The sequence below is a fragment of the Triturus cristatus genome, chromosome 4_1 (assembly GCF_964204655.1).
Source record: "Triturus cristatus chromosome 4_1, aTriCri1.1, whole genome shotgun sequence".
NCBI classification, from domain to species: domain Eukaryota; kingdom Metazoa; phylum Chordata; class Amphibia; order Caudata; family Salamandridae; genus Triturus; species Triturus cristatus.
Genome location: NC_140585.1, coordinates 934,466,787 through 934,490,007, shown reverse-complemented (window position 1 = coordinate 934,490,007; position 23,221 = coordinate 934,466,787). Strand labels below are relative to the sequence as shown.

The 23,221-nt window shown below is 49.2% G+C and overlaps 1 protein-coding gene across 12 annotated transcripts in view; it reads right to left on the bottom strand.

Annotated features, from left to right (window-relative positions):
• Window positions 1–242: 242 nt before the first annotated feature.
• The window catches only part of LOC146855858 (uncharacterized), a 922,371-nt gene continuing 899,392 nt past the window's right edge, over window positions 243–23,221 (bottom strand). For all 12 annotated transcript variants that reach the window (XM_085653813.1, XM_085653801.1, XM_085653802.1 and 9 more), the window contains one exon: window positions 243–2,428. In XM_085653813.1, coding sequence (XP_085509939.1) covers window positions 1,422–2,428 — 1,007 coding nt within the window. In that variant the 3' untranslated portion in view covers window positions 243–1,421. The remainder of the gene's footprint in view (window positions 2,429–23,221) is intronic.

Sequence of the window (23,221 nt, the reverse complement as noted above, 5' to 3'; positions counted from 1 at the left end):
GGAGTCCTGGCATCAATTTTCTGGGCTTAAAAGAGCTAGGCCGGCAAAATAGGTTTAAACTTTCCTAGAAATGGCTGACCACAAGCTCGCCTACATAGCAATACTCAAACAGGCTTAATAATAATTTGTACATCCTGAAAACAACAGTAAAAAAGCTGAGTTTGAGAACCAAAGAGACAGATGCACAAAAACAACTGATACATTGTATATTACCACACAAAGACTTGCAGAACATCAAACCCTAAAGGGAAAACATGAATGTGCTGTTTTATTGGCCTTTACATAGGCTTTGATCTATCAGCATTTTAATCGATTTTGTATTTGTTTTTATTCAAAATGTGAACTCAATATTTTTATTAAGTTACTTTGAAATTACAAAATCTGCATTTGTTCATGTATTTTCTCTTTTTATTGCAACTGGGCGGCATCTTGCATCACTGTATTTTTGCAGTGACTTTTCTGGATATATAATTTATCAAGCTGGGTTTCTCCTATTAAATATATCAACAAAAGATAAAAATAGATTCTTCAAACAAGAAGTGATAGGTTGGGGCTCAACATTCACCACTCATTATTAAAGCAAAATTCTCTTCTGTACTTTCTCACAGAACTAATTCAGAGTGCATCCGTGTGCAGCATAAATGGTAAAGACTGAGGTTTCACTTGGTTCTATTGCCCCAAATACAATGAAGAGTGACAACTTTTGGTTTCTTTTCATGTGCATTGGAGTTGTAAAGAGTTTTCCTAACCACATTGAAATAGCTATCACTTCCCCACATTCATTAGCTCCATCATATGCCTGTCCTCTTCAACCCTTCAACTCAAGGCGCTAAAACAAAGCTTGCGCTGCATTAATCTTTTAAGTGAACAGCAGGCTGTTTACACTGTGCCACAGACTGACTATCTGTAGCGTTCACACAGAATTACATCTGCCAAGTTTAAACTGGCAACATTCAGAGCAGTTGAAATGATTGCCACATGGCATATCTCTGATAGAAGCCTGGATAAAGTTTGAAAGTGATTAAGGCTGAGAACTGCTTGAAGCCCTTGCCACATCTACTCAATATAAAGAAAGTTTTTCTTGTGTACTATTTCATGTATTTGATGAGGGCTGACAAATCATAAATCCTCCCACAGCAAATCAATGTTCACAATTTCCGTCAGTTATCACCTGCAAAATGGGCTACTGATCTTTTTCAGGCCATGGTATGAATGAACCCCATTCTGGAACCAACATGTTATGACATTTTTCTGCATTCACCCCCGACATTTCTTGCCAACACTCTTTCCAGTACTTGCATTGTGCCCAGCAACCACTTCTGCCCGATGCCTGAACAAGGTCAAGGGTGCTGGCGCCACTTCTCAATGGACCCGATCTTTCCTTTTGGCTTACATTACTTTCCTAGATACTTGCTACTAGATCACTGCCTTTGTTCCATACTTTGCTCTTCACCAATTACAACTGCTGCTATTTGACAGTCTTCTGCCTCTACAAACTCTTCTGCGTACACCTCATGATGTATAATTATGATTGCAGGCTCCATGAAGGTCTTCACACATTCAGGTGCTGGTTCTGGGCGTTTCTCTCTTCTGTGGATTCGCTGGTGTGTGTTCAAGTTTGCTGACCAGCTAAAACTTTTACCACAGTCACCACAAACGTACGGCTTCTCCCCTGTGTGAGTTCTCTGGTGATTGATAAGATGGGAATTTTGAATGAAACACTTGCCACAATCACGACATGTATACGGTTTTTCCCCTGTGTGGATTCTTTGATGATTAATAAAATTGGTATTGTTACTGAATCTTTTACCACAGTCTGCACATACATATGGTCTCTCTCCGGTATGTATTCTACGATGGTTAATAAGATGTGCATTTTGGCTGAAGCATCTCCCACATTCACTACATGCATAAGGCCTCTCCCCTGTATGGGTTCTTTGATGGTTAATGAGATGCGAGGTCTGACTAAAGCTTCGTCCACATTCAGTACAAATATATGGCCGCTCGCCAGTGTGAGTCCTCTGATGGTTAATGAGATTTGTGTTGTTGATGAATGTTTTAGTACATTTTGTACAAGCATAAGGCCTCAGTCCTGAGTGGGTCCTCTGATGATTGTTAAGAGTGGAGTTGTGACTGAAGCTTTTTCCACATTCAGTACATGTGAACGTTCTCTCTCCAGTATGTGTCTTTTGACGCTTGACAGGGGCAGGCACTTTGCTTACACCCTCACTTGCAGCTGAGGGATCAATCCCATTTCCTGCAGACCGTTTCCGCTTTGTTCGAGTCTTAATTGTCTTTTTGCAAATTTCTGTTTCCTCAGTAAACTCAATTTCAATCTCCTCCATGTTACTCTCTACCATTTCTTGCTTGCTCAGGTCTTCAATGAATTGCTCATGGTTCACTTCACATATGCTCAGAGGTTCAACTTCTGTTGGATTTAAAGAGAGCATGCAGATAGTTATTTGCAAGACAATAACATGCAAAAACAAATGTCCTAAAATATTTACAAGAATACATTCATTTTCAAGTTAATGCAAGGATATGATTGAAGGTACTAAAAACATTTACCAGTATATCTGAAGCTCAATGGCATGTTTTCATTATTGAGTTACGTTACACTCTACTCCTTCTTGTTGTAATCCGGCACTGAGTTTTAGTCTATAGCGAGTCTTGTTTAAAGAAACCTCTGACACTACGTAAAAAATGTTAAGGTTAAGGTTTTGCAATCATTTCTAACAAACAAAAGCGATAATGGGAGACTTCAGAAAACACCACAGCAAAGATGACCTGCATGTGTCACTTTTTAAAAATGTCTTCAGTGAAGTGCGTCCGGCGAAGGTAACTGACACAGCGGAGATTTTTAGCGAGGTCATTTTCCCTATTAATTCGCATTATTTAACTAGCGTTTTACACGCTTAACCCCTTCGCTGCTGCGGACATTCCGCTGCAGCGCTGGGGGGGGCAGGGGGGCAGCGCGGTGGGCCTGTGCTCATGACGGAGCCGCTCCGTCATGAGCCACGGTTGAGCTGTGCTCATGACGGAACGGTTCCGTCATGACTCCGCCCATTTGCGTTGTCCCCCCGCACAGGCGGGGAAACAGCGCCGCGTAGGCGGAGCGGCCGCCAACGGTCGTGTCATGACGGAACCGTTCCGTCATGAGCACACGGCAACCGTGGCTCATGACGGAACGGTTCCGTCATGAGCGGGGAAGGGGTTAAAAAGCGAGCGCCTGCCTGGAGACAGACACCAGTATGCGGGTAAGAGAGTTGGGACAAATTAAGTGGGACAACTGCACTCCTATATACCTACTATCAAGAGGAAGTAAACCCTGTCATCGGAACACAGAGTTAGGTGTTTCACCTGGTAAGATTGCCCCACCCGCCTCAAAATATAGCAATGGAAAGCTTTGAGGGAGAGGAGTATATGGAGGAGGAGGTTACTTACCTCCCAATTGATGATCCTTTCTGCGACGTAATGGATGCCTCCATCATTAAAGCAGTTTTGCAGGTAGTGGCTCCCCTGGATAAGAAACTTATGGCATTGCAAGCCAATATTAAAAAACCCTCAACCAGAGGGAAGACGTCTCGGGGTCTCGAGCCCCTTTACCTCCAGGGAACCCTACCAAGTCCAACCCAGACATGCGTAAACGCACAGAGCGGTCAGAGGTAGATCTTGATGCTTTTGAGCGTCTAAAGAAAGAGTTTATTGACGCCCAACCCATCCAAGAACATTCAGGTTAGGGCGCTTCTGGGGAGCCCCCACTAATTTCCCCCCAAGGTACCCCAGGGGACGGGGATGGCTCCCTGAATACTTCAAACGGTGACGGAGAACAATCCAGACCCTGGCGTCCCAGCCCATCTCCCCTACCGAACTCAGAACCGTCCAGCTCAAACCCGGTCGCGGCAGCAGACCTAATAAATCCAGATGACCTACTGCACACGCGCTCCGCATAATGGTTCCCAGCCCCCAAAGTTGCAATCAATAAGGCTAGCAGGCATAGGAAGCCCTTGGACAAGGTGGTGATGAACCGCCTCAAGGTGGAATGTTGACGGCCATCTTTGGAGGGGGAAAGTGGCTCAAACCCCAGAGATAGAAGCAAAATTGGCCACCTTCCTCGCCACATTCGTCTGCGACCCCAAAAAGGGCATTGACAGGTCCTGTCGATCCTGTCAAGATGAACTATTGGACATAGCAGGACCCTTTGCCAAAATAATGGATATGGCGGAGGATGCAAAGGCCTCCGGTGCACTGATCTGATCCGAAGCCTTGAGCTCAGCAAGCTATAATCCTTTTGGGGAACGCCAATGGTGCGATTTCTACATAATGGCGCAGATCCTTGCTAATCAAAATTGACCCCAAACTAGGGGATCTCTCCACCTCGGAAGCAGTCACAGTCTCCCAGGGCAAACGTTTTGGAGACCTGTTTATTCGGGAACTGGGGAAATTTGTTAATGCCTTCAATTCCCTAGATAATGTCCAAACCTCCATAAAAAAGTTTTAACCCCTGTGTTTTCACCAATGCCGTGCAAGGAAGGGGGCTCTCGTCCGCCCGCTATTTGAGGCAAGCTCCAGCAGAGGGGAGCCCCGCCGGGGCCAATGTAAAGACTCCAGTAAATTCGGAAACTTCTATTAGACCAGAAACTACGCCCATTGCAGGGGTGCCAGAGCCAGCAACAGGGGTCCCAACAACTACAACTCACAAGATGAGAATTCAAATTGTAGAAGGCCTTCGGGGGTTGTTTGACATCATACTAGCAGAATTGGGAATCCCTGTCTCCAGACGCTTGGGTCCTTCAAACAATCCAGGGGTTTCACATAGACTTCTATGGGAACCCCTCCCATACCTCTGGTTTTCCCACGGGATCAGAAAACTCTGATCAATTTAGAGATAGCGAATCTCTTTGAAAAGGGAGCTATTGTCCCCACGTCCAGACACCCCAACGAATTCCTCAGCAATCTCTTCTTGGTAGAGAAGAGGGACGGAGGCCACCGTCCGGTGATCATCCTAAAGGAGTTCAATGGATGGCTCCTAGATCGTCACTTCAAAATGGAAGGCATTCACCTCCTCAGAGATCTTCTGCGGAGATCGGACTGGATGGTCTGTTTAGATTTGAAAGATGCCTATCTAGCTGTGCCGATTTTTCCATCTCACAGACGTTTTCTGCAATTCCAGTGGAAATCTCAGGTGTTCCAATTCACCTCCCTACCTTTCAGACTCTCATCCGCCCCTTGGTGTTCCACCAAGTTGATAAGACCCGTGGCAGAATTCCTGCGGACATGAGGCATATGACATCATCTATCTTGAGGATATCCTCCTCATTAATCAATGCCCTCAAGCTCTATCCCTCCAATTGCAGATGGCCATAGATCTATTGGAGTCGCTGGGCTTTGTGATAAACACGCACAAGTCTACTCTGACTCAATCGATTCAATTTCTCAGGTTCCTAGTCAACTCGGTAGAGGCGACCCTCAGTATCACTCCTCAGAAGTTGTCCAAGATCAGATACAAATTATGGAGAACCCTGACCAAACCTCAGATCACCTTAGGACAAATGGCCCGCATAGTGGGGCTGCTCTCGGCTTCCATTCAAGTGATATTTCCGGGATCCCTCCACTACCGGGCACTACAGCGCTTAAAAATAATGCATCTCCGGAAAGGCCTCTCCTACTCCCAACTGGTCCTGCTCTCAGCGGATGCGAAAGACGAGATCAGGTGGTGGATCTCCCATATTGAAGCAATGAATGGCAGGGGAATTTTCGGCTCCCAAACAGACCTGGTGATCGAATACGACGACAGCGGATCGGGGTGGGGTGCTCGCTGCAGCGAGTTCTCTACCGGAGGAAAATGGTCTTCCGACAAACAAGCCCTTCATATCAACTGCCTAGAGTTGATAGCAGGCTCGTTCGCACTCAGATGCTGGACGAGGGACAAGGTTCAATGCACTGTCCTACTGAAGAGGGACAATTTAACGGTGGTCCGTTACGTCAATCACCACGGGGCACTCGCTCTAAGACCCTGTCGGACATGGCCCGGACTCTATGGGAGTACTGCCTAACCAATCACATATCTCGGACGGTGGAACACCTCCCAGGCCAGGCCAATCAGATAACGGATTGGCACTCTCGTCACTGGAGAGACGTCAGCCTGTGGAAATTGAACCCCTCGATCTTCAATCGGCTTCAGGAACTCTCTGGCCCATTTTTAATGGATCTCTTTGCCTCCCGCCTAGACTTTCAGATGGAGAGATTCTGCAGCTGGAGACCAGATCTCTTGGCAGTGGCAACAGATGTCTTCCTACAAGACTGGAGCCTGGAACAGGTTTATGCATTCCATCCATTTGTGAAGATCACACAGCTGTCGGCACAAGTGCGTAGGCAGGTGGCGGATCTGGTCGTGATCACTCCAGTCTGTTGATCGCAAGCCTGGTATCCAGTGATGATGGAACTTTCCTGGGATTCTCCAATCCCTCTACCCCAAGATCCAGATCTCCTAAGGGATCCCCAGGGTAATCCTCTTCCCTTGATACTGGCGGGTTCCCTTTGGCCAATGGCCTGGAGGATTACCAGGAACAATGGAAAGTCCTAGGGATTTCAGCGGAGGCTGTCGCACTCCTCGCCAAGGCTTGGGCGGATAGCACTACCGATACAGATCATCTTGGTCTAGATGGGTATGCTGGTGTCTCCAACGCCAAATGGATCCCGTGGGAGCGGAGACTGTACACATCCTGAATTTTTGGGTGAACATGGCCTCACAGGGCTGATCCTACAGATCCATTAACACCGTCAGATCAGCAATCTCGGCGGGACACCTTTCCATAGATTGCCACCCGGTAGGGGAACACCCTTTGGGGTGTGCAAACTCCCAAGGGGGTATTCAATTATCTCTCCCTCCAGAACCTAGATACGCCATGCTATGTGATGTGAATAAGGTCCTTAATCTATTCACATCCTGGCCTTCCAACAGGTACTTGTCTAGAAAACAACTGACAGCGATGTTGCTTTGCCTCATATCCTGCAAGAAGAATAATTGATGGACAAGATAGCTTGGCTACAGTGGCATGGAGAGCGAGGGACCCAAGTCTGGGCATACCGGTCCCACACGGGATGACAAATGCAAAAAGAACAATTGATGGACAGAAAGCAGAACAAAGCCTTACATTCACCCCAGTACAAAGATCTGGGCCTAAATCCATCATTGTTTTGCTCACCATCCATTCCCGTTTGAACCCAGCCATATGCAAATCAGTCTTGACCCTCTGCACAATGGGAACAGTCCAGCCCGAACTGCCAGGCCAGGTCCTACCTGGACAGGATGCTTGTTTCTGGTTCAGGGAAGACCTGGCTTACAGTTCGGGCTGGACTGTTCCCATGAGGCACAGGGTCAAGACCGATTTGCATATAGCAGGGTCTGAACTGAGGTGGCGAAGTGAAGTAGAGAACGATGATGGATTCAACTCAGATTTATGACTAGGAGTGAGTGTCTGAAAAGTGTCTGCACTCCGTCCATCCTCTCCTTGTGTTTGCTTTGCCTCATATCCTGTCACAGGGTCTCTGACATGCAGGATTAGGACATTACAGGTAGGATTTTTACTCCAGAAGGGGTAACATTTCATACTTCTCGCAGAACAAAATGCAACTCCAAATTGGTGTCCTACCCAGAATATCAGGGAGTACCAAAATTGTGTGGTCTGGACCCTTAAAATGTACGAAGCGGTCACTGACAAGCTTCGCCACCATGTGGAAAGACTACTGTTGATTGCTTTGACCAAACCTCACAGAGCGGTTTCCCCTACAATTGCCAGATGGATTAACTGGGTAATGCAGGAAGCGGTGATTAATACCTATCAGTTTGGCGCCCACTCAATCAGAGGAGCCATGGCTTCCAGGCCTTCTCCCTGGCAGCATGTTTAGAGGATATCCTCAATGCAGCAAACTGGTCATCAGATTCCACTTTTAAATGGTTTTACTTCAAACCGGTATCATCTCTGGCAACCGTATTGGTGACCCAGCTTTAAACTAGCCTAATCCTTGCCTCCGGGTCCTGCATAGAATGAAAAATGTCCTAGCTACCGTAACGGAGAGTTTTAATTCGACTAAGGACACAGAGGCAAGAATTAGCCCACCTATTCAGCCAGGGACCGGCTCCCACACACAGTAAGAGTTGGATCTCAAGGTTATAATGGTTTAAGAATGATTACACGCAACTTAACTTTAAACATCCTCATTGTTAATGTTTGCATTACGTTTATCAAATGATTATTCTCGCAATGATTATGATGTTCTGTAATTGAAGTGACGGACTGGCACACACAGGGGAGGGTATCTCAAATTTCTCTTTATGCATCTTTCCAGGATCGAAGTCCAAGAAACAGGAGTAATCTTCAAATGGAGAAGCTGTGTTCGCAGGAAGGAAGAGGACATGGGAGGGTCTGCGGGGACCGTTATGCACGCAGGGGCAACCTGATTAGATAGAGTGTTTTCTTGTTGCTTTTCCCAATGTGCCATGGGAAATGTAATTTTGTTTCAATGTCTTGTTGTTTGAAAAAAGCTGCTGTGAATAAAAGCGTAGAAAGGAAAAGCCAAATCTTCGCCTCTACGACCTTAATAGAATTGAAACTTTCCGTTAGAATAGCTAGGAAATTTTTCATTCTACCTGCCTTCTACCAACTAGAGCTCCTTTATCTGAGGTCTATGGTATAGTAACCTGTAGAAATCTACCAAGATAACATGACAGTAGAATGTGTAGAATGCAGTGCAACGCATGTTTTAGTTTAGTAAAACAGGTGCATTTGTCCTTTTACTTTGAAAATAGTGTGATTATATCTTCCATTTCTGACACTAATGTTTGCTGGTGGAGGTATCAGGCACTCAGCAGATGAACAAGTTACCTAACTTTGGTAACACTCTTTTTGGTAGATAATCGAACTGCAAATTCCTCACGTTTAGAATATTTCCCAGGCATCAGACTGAATGCAGAATTTTTTTTTAAATCCTCTTGTGTGAAGCTAGGAGGTGCCGTGCAGCTCCACGCTGGCTCAGTATCACTCCGGAAATGATAGAGCAGAGCTGCATATAAGCACCACCACTGCGCACTGACATCAGTTCTTTGCTTGACGCTTTCTGTGCCCTCAGGCACGGAACATTTACCAGTTATCGGTACTAGTGTGCTGATTTCTGACTCAACTAAACTTAACTAAAAAGAGTCCACTTTACAAAACGGGGAGGTGGGAGGGCTTTGAGAAACCTGCTTTTAGAATAATCACCAGAAATAACATTACTGAAAGTACGTAACTTGTTCCTCTGATGGTTACATCTAAACTCAGATTCCTCACCTTCAGAATTGATACCAAAGGAGTGGTACCCAAAGGTGGAGGGTCTGTGGACTGGGTTCAGACCAAAAAGTATTTCAGAAAAATGTGCTTCCCCTCGGACTTGGCTATCAATGTAATAGTGCCTTAAGAACTGTGCACCGAAGCCTGCGTCGCAGCCTGAAAAATGTCAAAAACAGGCACAATGCGTTCCAGTGCAGTGGTAGCAACCTTTGTCCAGGTAGAATGGGCTCTCAGACCTTGCAGCAGCACTTGTTGGGCAGCAGAGTTTAATGAAGAAGTCTATCCACCTCAACAGAGTACTCTTTTGCACAGTGTAGAGGACTGGCTTAGTATATGGTGTACACTTATTTAAATGAAGTACCTTGCACTAATCCAGATAACCATTATGGTGAATTTCAGTGGTCTTGGACAACCATAGAAAGCTAATTGTAGCTGTGGAGAGCAGCCTTCAGGCTTAGTCCAGAAGGAGTGTTCAGCAGCTTGTTTTACCAGAACTAATCATAAAGTGAAGGTTAAAGAAAAAAGAACCACACAGAGTAGTTCTAAAAATAAGTATATTTATTATACACACTCACTAGTCAGTCAGTCAATTACTTTTATTCGATTAATAAAAATCAAAAAAAAGACATAACAAACAGATAGTCACATACAAAACAGGACAAAAGTTCATCAATTACAATAATAGTTATTAATAACATTATCAAGATTAAAAAATTGAGATGAACATAATTCATAAGTTCAATTCAAAGTTTAAAAAAATAAATATGATACAATAATATAATTTCCATATAAAAAAAGTCTGATAAAAATAAAAATTAACTCCAGAAAACGAAACCACCAGGCCTTCCCGCCAGGTCAGATCATGATAGAACTTGGCCGTACACTGACACACTTCTTGTTTATGCGAACAGCCGCAACTAGAAAACTTGCTACATGAAATGTAATAGTAATGCTAGGTAAAAGTTGCAAGAACAGGAGCGCTGGCCGCACTTGTAAGAAACCAGCCTCCTTTAGGATAGGGAACAGATATTTTTTCCTAATCTGTGCGTAGTGTTCGCGAAACATAATAAAATGTTGTGTGTCCTGAGTAGAGAAATTATCACAATCACATGGGATTGCGTTTTCAGGGGTAGCCCGTGTTGGATAAAAACCAAGCACTAAATGTATCAAATTAAAACAAAATTTGATTAGAAGGGACCGGTGAAATGGACTGGTTACAAAGGCCAAATAGGGTTCAAGACCAGGGACAGTAATAAGCGCATAGTTCCTTCTAACTAATGGCTTTTTTAGTTCTAAAACCTCCCTCTCAGCCATAAATAATGTAACTAATGCGGTTTTAATCCCCATAAGATCCTTTTTATTGATACGGTCGGGGGAGTTAAATAGCTCTGGTCTACCCACTATTGCCAACGTCTGTTTAACGTATGCCAGCCAAGGGATTCTGTGGGCTCTGTCCAAGGCAAGACAATCCTTAAGTATCAGGTGGGTTAAGGAAATTTCCTGGTTAAGCCAAGTTTTTAACCAACAAATAACAGGGGCCGCTTTAATTAGGTCTGCAACATACCCCACACCCAGCTCTGAGTGTATCGTAAAAGTGGGTGAGGACTGGGGGACGGACAACAGAGATCTTAAAAACATGTTCTCCACCCTCTGGATGGTATCAGTATTAGTATAACCCTAAATGGCAGAGCCATAGGCGGCTATGGCCAAAGATTTAGCTTTATAGACTTTCAGAATAGCCTCCATGGGGCGAGCTCCCAACCGCTTGGCAAAACCAAGTATAGCTGCGGCCGATCTTGCCACAGAATTGCCTTTTAGTTTTTGTTGCGGACACCAGGTTCCTCTCTCATCAAAGATAACCCCTAGATAAGTAAAGATGGGGACCCTTTTTACCTCATGGCCTAAGCAAAAAAAAAAGATTTAGATTTCCTTTTCCTGCTGGCCTGGCCAGTGATCATGACCTGAGACTTTTGGGTATTAATTTTCAAATCTAAGGAGGACATGAAATCGCCAAAAGAGGCCAGTAGTCTATCAAGGGCCACACCTGAGCGGGCCAGGAGAACGGCGTCTCTACTACACGCGGAACGTTCGCCGCTGAATTGGCCAAAGCTGGGTCCAGTGCATTTATATACAGTGTAAAAAGGAGGGGAGCCAAAATGCACCCCTGCCTAACACCCCTCTCTGACTTAAAGCAGCTGGTGCACTTTCCTCCCTAGGTAACTCTCACCGAGGCTAATAAGCCACAGTGCAAGTCCGCCAAGAAGCCAACCAGTGGAGGATTCTCCACAGCTTTGACCTATTGACCAGGTCAAAAGCTGAGGAGAGGTCCATAAAGGCCATATACAGGGACCCCTCCTTTGCAATTGTATATTTACAGATAAGTAGGTGAAGATTTAAACATTGATCCAGCGTGCTCCTGTTAGCCCTGAAGCCATATTGGGCATTAGATAGAATGCCACTACCCTCAAGCCACGTGGTCAGCCTGCCCAGGATGACTCTGCCTAAAATTTTAACAGCCGAGTCAATTAAAGAAATAGGCCTATAACAGGCCGGGTCACCCCTCTGACATTTTTTAAAAATTGGGATGATAATGGACTTAGCCCAGGACTCAGGGATGATCTTATCTCTAGCGGCGTTAAAAACGTTAGTCAATATTTTGGCCCAAAATTTAGGGGCGGACTTATATAAGTCTGCGGGGACGCCATCTGGGCCCGGAGCCTTGTTTTTAGTTGTCTCGTTAATGGCTTTTTCCACATCCTCCTCCCTAAATGCCAAAACTAAACCAACCTGGTTAAGAGATAGCATCACATCTGAGTGCCCATGTGACTGCTGACTGTAGATATTTTCAAAATGAGCTAGCCACCGCTCGTCTAGAATACTACATTCCATAACATGGATCTCACTACCGGAGGTTAATCACTCCCCAAAATTTAGAACTATCCCGCTAGATTTCGAATGACTGTAGATTATTCCAAGCATCTTCCTTAATCTCATTTTTACAAGCTGTGATGGCCTGTTTATATTGTTTCCTCAGGGATACTATCAGTGATCGATTTCTAGGAGTTTCTTTTAATGCCTTTAAGAGGGCAGAGTGAGCCTTGGTGCAATTTATGTCAAACCATGTTTTGCCTATTTGGCCACCTGAATTGGTTTTTACCAAAAGGGCATTATTTACTTGTAGGCAAACGATGTTAAAGGCCTCAACTATCCTTGAGTTGGCATTGGCGTGATCTAAACATATGCCCACCTCCATTTCAACCTTGGTCAGGACCTCTTGTAGGAAAGTGACCGGGGTCACTTTGGCCCATTTTAGTCTCCTTCCCTGGTCTTTTAAAGTGAGGTCTTTTGCTCCTGAAATTTTTTTATCTTTAAAAACCAGTGACCCTCCCGGGACAGCCTCTACTATCACGGGATTATGGTCACTGAAAACAGTCTTCTACCCTGTAATTTAAAACCGAAGACGAGATCAAAGAATATAAAAATATGTAATCGATGACTGATCCTGAATCTGTTCCTTTAAATGTGAAAGACCTCTGCCCTTCCATGCCACAGCCGGATTCAAAGAGGTTTGAGGAGGCCAAAAGGCTCTCCAAAGCCTCGCCTTGTTTGGTGTGTTCAAAGTGTGTGGGTGAGGAATAGGGAAATCCCCCATCATCCTCCTCCACAATGCACCCCAGACTGCATGGATGGATGTTAAAGTCACCCATCAGGATGACCTCGGGACTATTATGTGACGTTCTGAATTTATCCAAAAGCTCCCCTAGAGATTCTAGATGCTGGTTTGGACTGACACAATCTGAAGAATTATAAAAATTAATAAGTAGCAAAGTGGGAGAATTTACAACCGCTAGTTCTACGACTAGACAGTGATGGGAGCCTGATTCTAACTGTGTTGCGGATCCTTTCAAATTCAATGAGACTAAAAGTACAAGACCCCCCCTCGCCCTGCCCGCCCGGCTAGGTGTGGCTGGTATATAGAAATGGGCATAACCATCTAAAAAGAAACTATTCGATGTATCCCAGGTTTCTTGTAGTGCTATAATGTCATGGGTTATAACGTAGCCAGCCCATATCTCATCCCGACTTTTAGATCTAATACCCGCAATGTTCCAGCTTAAAATTTTGCATGTAGTCTTCATACATGACTTGTGCGCAGTTATATCTACCTCTCCTCTACCCTTAAACCCACCTGTAGGGATGTTTGGTATGGGAGACGTAATAGAAAGCGACCCCTCGGGCACCGGTCAGGCTAAGGCTACAGGGTAACATAAAGTGTTGAAAGCATCGGGGGAGTGAGTGGCGGGCACTTGGTTGAATCCCCGTCTTGCCAGGTCTTGGCTAGATCTTACAGATATGTTGGAATTTAAATTATAAAAATGCCGCAAATCGTGTACCCTGATTTCCGACCGGTCACATACAGAAGGGTAATCGCAAATAAAATGCACTACGCGTCTATCCTCAAAATTGATGAAGATGGAGTCCCCTGGCACATCTTTGGGTCTAGGACCCACCCAACTAACTCTTCTGGCAAAAAGAATCTTCCCGTCCATATAGTTCGGGATCGGTCTATTCTTATTTAGCCAGAAAATAACTTTGTTTTTGAGTTGTTGGTAAGATTCCAATGTGCCATCTTTGAGTTCAGGGACACCAGTCAAAACAACAACATAAGGAGTAGAATCCGGAGGAAGATGAATATGAGCCCTGGGGAGTTTGTTGGTTCTATCCCCAGACTCCATAATTACTCCTTTATGCATACCCTTGCTTGCAGCATTAGTACTGGAAATACCCTTTAGGTTAACCCTATCTTGGCCGACACCTTGATTGGTGGCATTATCTTTGGCCAGAATCTTAGGGGGGGAAACCTTAGAATTGGCCTTAGATGACGCTTCAAATTCAGAGGGTGAAAGTGGCAGGACAGGAAGAGTGGAATTAACCCTGATAGAATTATCACTGTCTTTAGTGACTAGTTTGATGACATTTTTCAATGAACAAAAATTATCTAGAATAATTTGCTCAAGTCGTTTGACCTTTTCATTAACCACTTTTACCCTTTCTAGGAGTGGCAATAGTAGAGAACGTACCATTTGCTCGATCTGGGGGATCAGATCACTATTTTGGGGCTGGTCCGGAGGCCTATTGATGGTCTCGCCCAGGAGTAAGTTATCATCAGCCTGAGCCTCACCCGTCACAGATGATGAGTTTTTCATAATGTAGGAATGCTTCGCCTGTCTCCCTCCCTGGGTCAGCCCATCTCTTTTCCTCTTAAGATTAGAGGATTTTACAGCTTTTCTGCTGGCCCTTGTCTGGGGGTAGGTTGAAACAGGTTTAGGAATATTCTGGGCGCTGCCTAAAGTGGGGGTGGTTTCTCCCAGGGCATCAATCGGGTCACCGCGGACAAATGATGTACTAGTGCTATCCCCAGTATTCCCCCGCTGCGCTAAATCACCTAAATCCTGCCCTACCAAGCTCTTAGGGGATTTCGCTAGTGCAAGAGTTCCCAGAGATGAGCGTCTAGCTTGAATTAGCTCTGAAGATAAGCGACGCTCAGTGATGGCTAATTCATGTTCTAGTACTGAAACCGCTCTGGTAATAAAATGGTCAAGAGTACCAGACACGGACCCACCCCCACCAGTACGCTTCCCTTTGCCCGCCATCATATGCCGGACACCCACCAATAGCAATATGGACTCAAGGCAGTATCGACAATACAGGGGAACACCAATACACGTGTAGCTTAGTAATAAACCTCTGAATTAATACAAGTTAATGGCCCGCAGGCCTCGACAACATATACGGTAAATGCTTGACTACTGTCCAATCAACTTAAAAGCACGCTTCTACCTTGTGCACAGGGACACAGCAGCAACGTTAGAGGGGTGGCCCAGCCCAGTCAGGTCCGGTCAGAGACAGGCAAGGACGGGCCTGCCCTTGGCCCGGGCTTCGCCCGCACGCGTCCCGCGCTGCGAGAGGTCGCTGCCGCTTAAGAGGACCTCCGGCAACCCTCAGATGATGCAGGAGGATGGCGCCTCTCAGGGAATTCTGGGGGATGTGGTCCCTTCGCCGCCCGGTGCCGTTTCCCTCACGACAGGAGGAGGGAGCTTTGTCACCGGAATGCCGTTCCCCTCACGGCTGCGGAGACTCACAAGGAGGTAAGGTGGCAGTCCAAGAAGTAATAATGCCGCAGAAGCGCGTCCCGCGCTGCGAGAGGTCGCTGCCGCCTAAGAGGACCTCCGGCGCCCTCAGATGATGCAGGAGGATGGCGCCTCTCAGGGAATTCTGGGGGATGTGGTCCCTTCGCCGCCCGGTGCCGTTTCCCTCACGGCTGGAGCAGGGAGCCTTGTCGCCGGAATGCCGTTCCCCTCACGGCTGCGGAGACTCACAAGGGGGTAAGGTGGCAGTCCAAGAAGTAATAATGCCACAGAAGCGCGTCCCGCGCTGCGAGAGGTCGCTGCCGCTTAAGAGGACCTCCGACGCCCTCATATGATGCAGGAGGATGGCGCCTCTCAGGGAATTCTGGGGGATGTGGTCCCTTCGCCGCCCGGTGCCGTTTCCCTCACGGCAGGAGCAGGGAGCCTTGTCGCCGGAATGCCGTTCCCCTCACGGCTGCGGAGACTCACAAGGAGGTAAGGTGGCAGTCCAAGAAGTAATAATGCCGCAGAAGCGCGTACACACTCACTAACACATTGGTATATCTCCTACCCAGAGATATCAACACAATACACAATATTTCAAATGGCAACAGGTAAGTTAGCACAAATACACAGTGGTCTCCAGGGGGAGACCAAACCATATACTAAAGAAGTGGAATGCGAACTGTGACGAAAATCAAGCATTGGACCAGAAGACTCAGAAGAGCAGGAGACCCAAGGAACCACCCAAGGTAAGTACCCAGGAACCCCAAAGAGGTTGTGTGTAGCGAGAGTGGAAACACAGCTGCGTACTCAATGCAAGTCAATGGGAAAGTCCCATTTTCAGTTTTTAAGAAGGTCCCTTTCCAGTGAATCCTGAAGAAACCCAGTGGAAGATGACAAGTTTAGGAGAGTCACCCCACCCTTGATTAACCCAAGAACCAGGATACCTACACCAGGGAAGCCGGGTGCAAAGGTTCAAAGTGACGTTGGAAACTGCCGTAGACCATAATGAAGGACTTCAGTAAAGATGCCATTGGTGAAGGTGAAAGAGTCAAGTGGAATCCAAGGATGGATTCTTGAAGAGGAGTACCTGCAAGCAGAGGGGACAGAGTCTATGCCACTCGGGAGTGACTAGGAGGCACGGAAGACCAATGACCACAGATGTCGGAAGAAGCGGGAGAGTTGACGGTGACCTTGTCACTGCAGCTATGAGGACCAGGCGACGCTGTGGAAGACCAGGAGCTGTTCACGAGCTGTCCCACGTCGGAAGTCGAGAACCAGGGGTCAGTGTCCGGCGGGAGCACTAACAAGCCTTAGCAGAATCAACAGACGTGGTAAACTAATGAGGTGCAGTGTCGGGACCAGCAAGGTCCAACAGACTCACCAAGTGCAGGAGAGTCGTAGCAGGCCCGAGCAAGCAGGGGAGGCAACTGAAGCCAAAGAAGACCCTCAACAGGATCCACGGGCCGAAGACACAGAAGTCACAAGAGAATCTTGAGCAGCTCACGAAAGATGCAGGTCCACGGTGCAGAGGATGAGGTGAGGATGAAGATCTTGGATTAGATGCTGGAGCTTCTTGTCCGAAGATCTATGGAAAACAGAGTCAACAAGCCTTGGTAATGGCAAGTTGACATGGTGCACAGGGGTTCTGGTCCAGCGGTTCTGATGAGGGATACCGACCTCAAACTTGCTGTGAAGACAGTGCAGGCCTCGAGGGAATTGGAGAACCAACACCTGTGCTGCTGTGTCTTTGATGCCCACAGGCCTGGAGTTAGATAAAGTGAAGGCACAGACAACACAGAAGACTGGCATGACAACGAGACCAGGAGCAGCAGAAGTCTTCCTTGATGCTGTCTCAGTTCCAGGCAGAGTCCAACGAAGTCCAAAGTACCCAGACGGTTGAAGTTGAAGTGGTTTCGGATCTGAATCTTGTCCCATGACGTTTCTGAAGAGCCACCCACAGGTAAGCCATTCATTTACCCTAGGAAAAGGGTTGGGACGATTCAGAGGGGTGGACAGAGGGGAGGATACTCTCATGTCCTTTGTCCAGTTTCGCGCCACATCGGGAGTCAATAGCTCCCTGAATTAGTTCCAACTGGCGTATGCAAGGAGGGCACCAAATGTGCCCTTCAAAGCAGTCTGGTGGCGCTGGCAAGCGCCCTCACCCCAGCCCAATACACTAAGTCCTGTCTGGGAGGTGGTCACACCTCCCCGTGACAGGAAACCTATTGTTCTACCTTCCCCTGCTCAGTGGAGGGTGGTTGTAGGTCAAAGACCTTAACTGCACGTCAAATTGCTTCTGCAAATGAGGCACACTCTTTCTATGGAGGGTCAAATGGCAAGTTCAACCCTGTATCACGATAAGTATCGAGCCCATGGTCCTCTTGTAAGTCCAGGCAAAGTATCATAATCCTATTGGGTGGGTGTGGTGGCAAATCCTCCCCGGCTCCATCATCAGCATATATCTGGGTGTTGGCAAGCTTTTATCAGATTCTGAGCCGAAAAGATAATGGAGCCTCTGAGAGAGGGTCAAATGTAGAAGAAGAATATGAATGGAACCAGGCTTTATGGCAACCTTTTGTGCTTTTGTTATTTCGTAGTGCAACATTAGTTGAGAACATGCTGAAGTTGGTTTGGGGTTGGACATCGGAGGAGGGGTTGGAACTTCCACCGGCGACTTCGGTACTGGCATCAACAAATGAGGTACTGACGCTGGTTGTGGCACGGGGATGTAAGTCTGAACTGGAGCTGAAGAACAAGTTACTTACCTTCGGTAACGATGTATCTGTAAGAAACATTAGTTAGTTAGATTCCTCACCTTAGAATATCCCCAGGCGTCAGACTGGATCCGGAAGATTTTTCATCAGCAATACCCCTTGCGCGTCGCTAGGCGTCGTCTGCGGCTCCGCGTCCGTCGTCGTGCGCCGGAATGACGTCGGAGTACTTAGACGCCGCCCTCGCGCGCTGACATCAGTTCTTGTACATAGCCTTCCGCGCCAGGAACGCAAAGCCATGCAAGAGACAGACACTGGTGCCAAAAAATTCCTGGGCCCTGAAAGGGATAGCCTTAACCCTAGATGTCAGTTCGCAGAACGGGGAGGATGGGTGGGTCGGTGAGGAATCTAACTAACTAATGTTTCTTACAGATACATCGTTACCGAAGGTAAGTAACTTGTTCATCTGAAAGAAACACGTTAGTTAGATTCCTCACCTTAGAATAGATACCCAAGCAATACCAACCCCGGTGGTGGGTCTGCGAACCAAGAGCACACCAGAAAGTCCTGGAGGACAGAACGGCCAAAGAAGCCATCCCTCCGGACTTGGCTGTCTAGGCAATAATGCCTGGCAAACGTGTGCAGCGAAGCCCACGTTGCCGCCTGACAGATGTCCTGCAAAGGGACTCCCCGTCCCAAAGCAGAAGTAGCCGCTGTGGCCCGAGTAGAATGGGCGCGCAGCCCAACAGGCGGTTCCTTTTTTTGCCAAGGAATAACAGATTTTTATACACAAAACGACCCACCGGGAGATGGTCTATTTGTGTACAGCTTTTCCCTTCTTTGCACCCACGTAGCCAACGAAAAGCTGGTCGTCCACTCGGAACTGTTTAGTGCGGTCCAAATAAAAGGAGAGCGCACGTTTTGGGTCCAGACGGTGGAGCCGCTCTTCCTCTTTGGAAGGATGCGGAGGCGGAAAGAAGGTGGGCAAGGTGACAGATTGCCCAAGATGAAAGGGGGTCACCACTTTCGGTAGAAAGGAAGGACGAGGCCGAAGGACAACCTTATCCGGATGAACAGATAGAAAAGGAGGCTTGGACGATAGAGCCTGGAGCTCACTCACCCGTCTAGCCGAGGTGATGGCTACCAGGAAAGCAGTCTTAAGAGTTAGAAGACGAAGAGGACAATTGTGAAGAGGCTCAAAGGGAGCGCACATCAGGAATGTCAAGACAAGATTCAAGTCCCACTGAGGCATTACGAAAGGGACAGGAGGGAACGTGTGAGTAATGCCTTTAAGAAAGCGTGACACTACAGGGGACTTGAAAAGAGAGGGCTGATCTGGAAGCCGTAAGAAGGCAGAGAGAGCAGCAAGATAACCTTTCAAGGTGCCCAGGGCAGAGCCCTGCCTGGCCAAAGAAAGAAGAAAGAGGAGAACCTCAGAAAGAGGGGCGGAGAGGGGATCCACAGCCTTTGCTGTGCACCATGCCACAAATTTGTTCCACCGACAGGCGTATACCGTCTTTGTGGAGGGACGCCTGGCTGCCAGAATGATATCACAGACTTCAGGAGGCAAGTCAAATGGCATCAACTGCCGCCGCTCAATCTCCACGCATGGAGGTGGAGGCTGGACAGGTTCGGGTGGAGGACCGTCCCCTGCTGCTGCGACAGAAGATCCTCCCGAAGGGGCAGACGTATCGGAGGATCTGTCAACATACTGAGTAGCTCGGGATACCAGTACCTTCGCGCCCAATCCGGAGCCACCAAGATGACTTGGGCCCGGTCACGCTTGATCTTCTTCAGCACTCTGGGCAGAAGTGGTATAGGCGGAAAGGCGTACAACAGACCGCAACTCCACTCGCAACGTAAAGCGTTGCCAAGCGAGTGCCGCCTTGGAAATTCCAACGCGCAGAACTGCTGACATTGCGCGTTCTCGTCGGTGGCGAATAGATCTAACCAAGGCTCTCCCCACTGCTGAAAGAGACCTTGCGCCACCTCGGAGTTCAGACGCCATTCGTGATCCATCATGCACCGGCGGCTGAGTTCGTCTGCTCTGGCATTCAGAGAGCCCGCCAGATGTTGAACCACCAGGGTGACGCCCTGGTGTTCCAGCCATGTCCAGAGGCGCAGAGCCTCCTGACAAAGGGTCCACGACCCCACCCCGCCCTGTTTGTTGCAATACCACATGGCGGTGGTGTTGTCCGTGAACACCTGCACGACACTTCCCCGGACAGAGGGAAGGAAGGCTTTCAGTGCAAGTCGGATCGCTCGCAGCTCCAACAAGTTGATGTGGAGGCGAGACTCCGCCGGAGACCAGAGGCCTCTGATCTCCGCCTCTCCCATATGGCCACCCCATCCCAGGAGGGACGCATCCGTCACTACGACATGCTCCGGTAGGGGTAGGGAGAGGCTCTTGCCCGTGACCCAATCGCGGTCCGTGAGCCACCACTGCAACTGCTGTGCAGTGCCCTCCGAGATCAAGACATGGTCGGACAGGTTGCCGTGATGCTGGGCCCACTGTATCTTCAGGTCCCACTGCAGAGCCCGCATGTGGCGCCTGGCGTGATGCACTAGTAGGATGCAGGAGGCCATCAGCCCCAGAAGCCGCAACACTAGCCTGACCGAAACCCAGGATAGAGGCCGAAAGATGGGAATCAGGGCCTGTATATCCCGGACCCGCTGCTCCGGTGGATGGACCCGGAACTGCGCCGAATCGAGAACCGCTCCGATGAAGAGGAGCTTCTGAGAGGGGCTCAGGTGTGACTTCGGCACGTTGATGGAAAACCCCAGCAAATGCAGGAGATCCGCCGTAGTCTGGAGGTGGGAGACGACTGCCTGGGGCGAGCCCGCCTTCAACAACCAGTCGTCGAGATAGGGGAAGACTGGAACCCCTGATCTGTGCAGATGAGCTGCGACCACCACCATCACTTTCGTGAACACCCGAGGGGCACTGGTAAGGCCGAATAGGGAGCACGGTGAACTGAAAGTGCTCCTGACCCACCGTGAACCGCAGGTAACGCCGGTGGGCCGGCAGGACGGGGATGTGGAAATATGCGTCCTGCAAGTCCGACGCTACCATCCAGTCTCCAGGGTCTAGGGCAGCTAGAACCTGAGCCAAAGTCAACATTTTGAACCGTTCCTTCCGGAGGAAGGCATTGACGTTCCGGAGGTCCAAGATAGGGCGTAGGCCCCCTTTGCCCTTCTTGGGAACCAGAAAGTAGTGGGAATAACAACCACGACCTACTTCTGGGCTCGGAACGCGCTCGACGGCCCCCTTGGCCAAGAGGGCCGAAACTTCCTCGTGGAGAAGATTCAAATGATCCCCAGAGAAACGGTGGTGCTGCGGTGGCATGGCTGGAGGGGTCGTCTCGAAGGGGAGGGAGTAGCCCCTTCGGACGATTTGCAGCATCCACCTGTCCGACGTGATGGAACGCCAGTGGAGCAGGTGATGGCGAACTCTGCCGCCCACTGGCGTGGAATGGGCCTGAAAGCTCGGACTAGGAAGGCTTTGAGGTGGATGCTGCCGGGGTGGATGTGGACTGACCGCGTCGTCCTCCGGTACCGCCTCGGCGGAAACCACGTCCGCGACCGCGTGCAGACTGGTTCTGCGGCCGGTGGCTAGGCGGACGCGAGGAGGTGCCCCTTCCTTGGCCACGAAAGGAGCGAAAAGCGGAAGTTTGTGGCCGCGGGGCCGAGAGGCCAAAGGACGTGGCCGTAGCCCGGGAGTCCTTGAAGAGAGCCAGCGCACTGTCCGCTTTGTCACCAAAAAGGCGAGCGCCATCAAAAGGCATGTCCATGAGGGTGCTCTGGACATCCCCTGAAAAAGACGTGGACCGCAGCCAGGCGTGACATCGAAGTGCCACCGTGGTAGAAATCGCCCTACCCAGCGAGTCCGTAGTGTCGAGTCCACATCGGAGTGCATGGCGCGCTGCATCCCACCCACCGGCCAGGGCCGAGGAAAGCCGTGCCCGGGCCTCCTCCGGGCACAGTGGCAGCACGTCCTCCACCGCATCCCACAGAGAGTGGGAATAACGGTCCAAGAGACAGGCGGTGTTCAAAGACCGCAGGCCCAAACTGAGTGAAGAGAACAGCTTCTTACCAAACTGTTCCAGTCTCTTGGAATCCCGGTCCGGAGGAGCGGACGGGAAGGAGGATTGGGAGGTAGAGGCCTGGATAACCAGACTCTCGGGGGTGGGTTGTTGGGACAGAAAACTGGGGTCGCCCGGAGCAGGGCGGTGGCGCCTGGCAACGTTCCTATCCACAGGAGGGACTGTGGAGGGCTTGGACCAGGTGCCCTGCAGAACGTCAGTGAGGGCCTCATTGAATGGCAGCAGAGGCTCAGTGGAGCATGCGGCAGACTGAAGCACCTCAGTGAGGATGTTAGTCCTCACAGCCACGGCAGGCAGCTCAAGCCCAAGGGCTTTGGCCGCCTTGCGCAGCACCACAAAAAAAGCTGCACCGTCCTCCGAAGCCACAGTCGGAGGAGAGATGAATCCAGTGTCCGGAGAGGAATCCAACCCACTGGCCTCCCCCAGTTCATCTTCCTAGTCCTGTGCAAGTTGGCTCTGAAGGGCCATAGGGTCATCAGACCCCTCCCAGTCGCCCCCGTCATCCGATTCCTGGTAAACAGGAGGAATGATCGGAGCCGGTCGATAGACAATATGGGTCTCTAGCGGTGTCGGATGCGGCGTCGGGCGGCGCCGCATCGGCGTTGGGACCGGACAGGGGCTGAACCGGGGATCGACGTCGACCGGAGCCGGCGTCGGGGGTGGTATCGGTGCCGGCGGAGGAGGCGTAACGAGGTCGACCGGCGTCGACGGGGGCCCAGGCTCGGGCCCCTCGGGGACCTGCGGCGTCGGGGCCGGAGCCTCCAACGGCGCCGGGGCCGGAGCCGCCGGCATGCGAGGTCGCCCAGTCGAGTCCGCGGGGCACGAAGGCGCGCCAGCGGGCGTCGACGGCGGGGCCAGGCTCCTCATGGCCGAGAGGAAGGCACTGACCTCCGCCAGCGTCGCGTCAGTCCCAGGGACCGTCGGGTATGGGGACTTGCGCG